The sequence below is a fragment of the Chionomys nivalis genome, chromosome 21 (assembly GCF_950005125.1).
Source record: "Chionomys nivalis chromosome 21, mChiNiv1.1, whole genome shotgun sequence".
Taxonomy (NCBI): Eukaryota; Metazoa; Chordata; class Mammalia; order Rodentia; family Cricetidae; genus Chionomys; species Chionomys nivalis.
The window spans coordinates 32995001-33000981 of record NC_080106.1 but is presented as its reverse complement, the minus strand read 5'-3'; the positions used below and the strand labels follow the sequence as shown (position 1 = coordinate 33000981).

The following is a 5981-nucleotide window of genomic DNA, read 5'->3' as shown; positions in this document are numbered from 1 at the left end:
GGATATCTTTTCATGTTTTCCTAAGTTCTCTCTTTTTCTCCCCCTACCCCTGCCTGCTGTGTGGTACATACTTTTATCTTAAACCCAAAACACATATACTTATTTGATCTTAAAAAGAACATTTATTCTCCAAATTGAGGCCAAAAGTATCAAACATCTCCCATCTCTGGCTTCTGTCTATCCGTATGACAAAATTCTTCAGGATCCTTTGATTAGCAAAGACTTTTACTAGAACTCTATCTTGGCTTCTCTGATCTGAGGCTGGCAGTCTTGCATTCACAGCTCACTGTGGTCTGGCTGGAGTTGTTTCTTGGTCAGGCGCTCAGTCCACAAAGTCACTTCTTCCCCTTTCAGTCTCTGGGCTTGCTGAGTAGTAGCACCAATCTTCAGGTAGCCTTCCTTCTGATCATACTCTGGCCAGTGGGGCAGCCCTTCGCCATTAGGGTTCCTAGGAACAGAACAAAATAGAATTTGTCAAACTACTCTGTGATTCCCTGCATTTTTTTTGAGTTCTATAGTGATTCCTGGATTACCCATTCCCAACCATCACAAGAGATGAGGAGAACCAATGCAAGAGCAATGGTTTGGAGTGACTGGATTTGAGTTTGCCACTAAACTTTAGAAATTGTCCTTCTTCCCACTGAGTATCTGAAGGTCTGATCGTGCCCACCACCCTAGTCCCATCTTCACCACCAGCCTCACCCATTTCGAGCAAAGTTGGCCCAGAATTTCATCACCATCCTGCTGAGACGGATCTCCTCTTCAGAGGTGCCGCCTGTGGGGAATAAAAACAGAGAGAGGGGGTTAAAAGCCTGTCACTACTAAAAGAATAGCTCTTGAGCCCACCAGCAGCAGAACCCTAAAGTCTACAAAATCCTGGTTCACCTATGTAGACCTTCAGACCGAGGAGGATAACTGGTCTAGGGTTTATCGGTGAAATGCAGCCCATCCAATATGAGCTGTCTTTATTTTCCATGCTTATCTGTTTGTTCTCCCTCACTCAGGGTAGAAAGATCACACCCTGGTTTCCTCTACCCCATAATATTGTTGGCTCCTAGGTCTTTTCTTAGTCCTGTAAACTTGTGAGGGTTGAGAAATACAATAACACAAATGAGCTAAGGGCTTTGTTAACTGGGAGATTTCCAGAGACGCCAATGTGTTATGAACAGCTATGAGGTGGGTTAGAGGCCACATGCGATTTTTGAAAGTAGAAGCTTTAGGAAGGTTTTTCTCAAATATTAACCGTGTCATGGCCTGATATTGTAATATTAACTATTGCATTAATAAAAATACATGTGTTTTAAGTATCTGCAAAGATTGGTGAGCATACCAATACACGCAAACCTGATACATAGTTAGCACCAAGTCTGACCTCATCTCCAGTCAGTCATGTTTTGATATGTTATTTTGAGTATAAAATCAAGAAGTGGCCTTCTTGTCATCAAGTGGCTTACTACATATGATATACATCATCTTTTTCTATTGTCAATCATCAGGAGTGTGAGAACAGTTATGCTGGGGGCACATTAATATATCCTCCTTAATGTATGTTAGATCAGGAGAAAGACCGGTCACATTCATGTGTACCTCACTCCCATTATACTGAATTAAGAAATTAGGATCAAGACTGGAGAAACTTGCTTAAGGCTGCCAAACCAAGACTGGAGCCCAGACCTTTTGATTCTACCCTCATACCGGCTATGAGCCATTACCTCTTAAAATGGGGGCACCCAATACAGAGTAGACTTCATCTCCGTGATCTCCGACTACGTTCTTGGGTCTCGCGTGTGATGAGAAGCTTGGATGGTACTGAAACTCATACATGTAGGTTGGAGCGCCAGTATCTGTGAAGAAATGGATTCATAACAGCTCATGTTATATGACATACTCCTGGGTGGAATCAAGGCTCCTCACACCTTTGAAGGAAATACCTGGTCATAAGCACATCAGAAAAACAACTTCAGAAAAACTACTTGATTTGCTTATATTTGCAAGTTAATAGAAATAAAAATTGTCTTTGAGTCTCATGTTAATGCAATTAAAATGAATGTATGCAATGAACCTGTTAAATACACTATGTAAATGTTAACGATAACAGGCTGCTTGGTGTTTTTGTGGGAGTTCTAATAGCAGAAGCAGGTGTCTTTTGTTGCTCTTTGCACTTTTTTCCTTCCATTGGTTTTCTTTGTCCAGCCTCATCATGAGGGCTTCTGTCTTGTCTTATTGTATCTTGTTTTGCCTTGCTTGGTTGCTATCTCTTGGAGGCCTGCTCTTTTCTGAAGGGAAATGGACAGGGTGTGGCTCTGGAGGAGAAGGAAGATGTGGGGGGATCTGAGAGGACTAGAGGAAGGAGAACTGTGATGAGAGAAGAATCTATTTTCAATAAAGAAGAGGCAGCGAATAAAAGCAGAAAGGACACAAGCCTTCCACCATGGAGAACCTTCAAGCCACAAGGGAGAGCAGCCAGAAAGTGAGAACCAAATCAAGGAGTTCTGTAACAACAGCAGCAAATCCTAAGAAAGAGCAATATTGAGTTTTTCCCTGTTAATAATTCCCTCCAACATAAATAGATTGTACTCTCCTAAGAAAGGCAGAGACTTTTCCTCACTTTTAAATAAAGTCTTATATCTTTTGAAGGTGAGGAACAGGAAGAGATATTATATACACATAAAAACTAACAGAGAAAAGAAGTAGCTATGGTTATATGAGATGATAAAGTTCAAGCTAAAACTGTAAAAGTAGAGAAATAAAGGCTTGTATGTTGAATGAATTGGTCAATTTATCAAGAGGGAATAACACTTGTAAATATATATGTATTCACCTAACGTCAGAACATCTAAATACATAGAACATGGATCAAATGATCTTGGGGCAATAAAGATTGCATACAAGAACAGATTGGGATTTCCCCATTATCTGTCCTTGTAGTCTCTCTGCCTCTTGTTTGCTGATGTTCCTTGAGACTCTGAAGAAGCCGCATCACCTAGCTTCTCTGGGGTTGTGGACTGTAGTCTTGTTATCCTTTTCTTTACATCTAATACCCACTTATGAGTAAGCACACACCATGTCTTTCTTAGTCTGGTTTACCTCACTCAGAATGATTCTTTCTAGTTCCATCCATTTACCTGCAATTTCGTGTGGTCATTGATTTTTGCTGCTGAGTAGTACTCCGTTATGTAAATGTACATTTTCTTTATCCATACTTCAATCGAAGGGCGTCTAAGTTATTTCCAAGTTCTGGCTATTATGAGTTATGCTAGCAGAAAATTCTAAAAGCTATAATATTGGCCTTCCAGGCAAGATGTGCTCGATGGTGCAATAGTGTTTGTAGGGCTATTTAGCTCTCTGATTGGACTGGAGACTTGTTCCACAAGAGAGAGAATTCATTTCTGCCACTATTAATCTGGTTAAAATAGCACAGATGAGGAAATCAGGGAACTTTGGGGAGAACTTATTACTGGTTTTCTCCTCATTTTTTTTTCTAAAGAGGATTGTTGTCAAGTTGTCTTCCAGATGTTTATATTCATCGAGTAGTGCTAGTGTGGTCCATATCCGCACTATTGCCCCCTCCTCGTCCCAAGGCTCGGGAAACGCAAGGAAAGGTGGGTAGAAAGGCAGTAAGTGCTGGTGGTTGAGGAAGCGTCTATGAAATGCTGTCTTCTGGACATGATATGCTTTGCATCGTTACTCACTGAAACTATGGTTGCTTCCACCAGACCTGCTAAAATAACCAGTCAACTAAGGAAAGTTAAGATCAGGAGAAACAGTCTCCCCCAGAAAAGAGACACCCCCAGTTGGTTCTCCAGTACCAAGTGGTCAGCCTTGAAATCATGTTTGTAAAGTGACAGTATATGTACTATCCAGGCTACACTTATAATTAATCTTAATAATATGTTTTTAAAAAATTAAAGAAAAAAGAAACCATGAATTTGAGAATCACAACAAACATTTTAAAAAGAATTAGAATGCTAGTTGGTGATGGCGCATGCCTTTAATCCTAGCACTTGGGAGGTAGAGGCAGGTGGATCTCAGTGAGCTAGAGGCCAGCCTGGTCTACAAAGTGAGTTCCAGGACAGCCAGGACTGTTTCAAAGAGAAACCCTGTCTCAAAACACAAGCAAACAGGCCAGTCTGGTCTACAGAGTGAGTTCCAGGACAGCCAGGACAGTTTCAAAAAGAAACTTGGTCTCAAAAAACAAGCAAACAGAAAACTGGATAAATAAATAAAATAAAAAGGATTTAGAAACTATTTATCTCAAATTCTTACCCCATTTCTTCAAAAGTTAGAGAATATATGGCCCTACATCCATGAGAACAGAATCACAAAAGATGTAAAAATCAAACAAGAATATTACAAGAAAATATACCTGCACCAATGTTCTTCATAAACACAGATGGAAAACTAATCAACAGAATACCAACAAATCAAATCCAACTGGTAGCGTTAGACTTGTGGCTCAAATAGGAAAATGGGGTATGGTAAGGTATTCCTGGAAAGAATGACCCTACAGATAAAAGCACTGAGATTACCGAGGAATTGAGATATAATAAATAAATAAATAAATAAATAAATAAATAAATAAATAAATAAGATAGTATTACAGAATAAAAATAAGCAAAAAAAAAATCAGTAGTATTAATATGCCCCCAATGAAAGCTCTAAAACATAAACCAGGAAAACAGTTTCAATTGTAGTAGCTTCAAAAACCACAATTTCCATAGAAATAAATTGAAATAGTTTCATTTTTCCTATACAACAAAAGCTATAAGAAATCAATGAAATAAATTAGTTACAATTAAATGAAAATATTTCATGTTCATGGCTTAGAAGAATTTTAACTGTCAAAATGCCTGTATTGCCCGAAGCTCCCTACCAGTTCATTTTAGTACCCAATGAAATAACTCCAATACAATTTCTCATATAGCTAGAAAAAATTAGAACCATTTCAAATTATTTGGAACCAAACAACACGCAGAGAGGCACAGACACAGACACACAAACATACACGCACATACACCTGAATCAAGAAAGAAAGTTATTGGTCAAACAAACAAAACAAAGCACCAGTCCACTACCTGACTTCAGACTAAAATAAAGCTTCATTCTCCAGCTGACAGTGCTGTTTTGAAATGTGAGGATGTCTGGGGGGGCTGCTGAGGGTGGATCCTTGGGGTTCTCTTTTCTGACAGCTTCCTGCATCTCTCTTCCTCTTTGCTCCTTATGTGCCACGAGGTGACCTAGTTTGCTCCACCATGCTCCCCAGAATGATGCTCAACCTCACACCAGGGATACAGCGGTGGAGTTGGCTCATGGCACATTTAAACAATACAAGTACGTCTGCCCTCTCTGGCAATGTTCACATCAGGTATTTCATCACAACGACAACAAACTGAGTAAGAATTCCCATGCTGCCTACCCACTACCAAACTCCTCCTGCCCTCTCTGCCCTGAGCAAACCTCCTCACTTACCTAATACTGTCTCGTGGCTCCTCTGTCTAGTTATGTAGTTTAGAAACAACTTAAGAATATGACGTTTGCCTCCTATTCCGTGTATCACTCGAGTCTCGCTGGTCCCCTGTCAGGGCAGGGAAGCTTGAGTTCTACCTCCAGCACTGCTTACTCTTTGCTGCAAGGCTTCATCTGGTCACTATAAACTACTCTACCCATGTGTGCGACAGATCAAGCACAAACCATTCTACTAACAAGTGAGTATTGGTGGGTAAATACCCTCCTTTCCTGTTCTGCTGGGACAATCCTGAGAACTGACATATGATTCTTCCCGAAAGATTCCACAGTTCCAGCTGTCTGCAGTGGGCACGTGCTGACAGTGCTTCATTGATTTCCCTTCATCTCTCTCCTGTGACAGCCCTCACATCCTGGTATCAACTACCAAATTAACCACCTGCATTTACACCTCTTCCTCAGAGCCTGTCATCTGGAAAACAAAACTGAACAGAAGCTTCACTGAATAAGACTTTGCA

General features: G+C 40.3%; 1 protein-coding gene across 2 annotated transcripts in view; it reads right to left on the bottom strand.

The window, feature by feature from the left end:
* Positions 1-269: 269 nt before the first annotated feature.
* The window catches only part of LOC130863313 (carboxylesterase 1F-like), a 26422-nt gene continuing 20710 nt past the window's right edge, over positions 270-5981 (bottom strand). For both annotated transcript variants that reach the window (XM_057753230.1, XM_057753229.1), the window contains 3 exons: positions 1713-1844; positions 703-775; positions 270-448 (listed from right to left, as the gene is read on the bottom strand). In XM_057753230.1, the coding sequence (XP_057609213.1) occupies positions 277-448; positions 703-775; positions 1713-1844 (377 nt within the window). In that variant the 3' untranslated portion in view covers positions 270-276. The remainder of the gene's footprint in view (positions 449-702; positions 776-1712; positions 1845-5981) is intronic.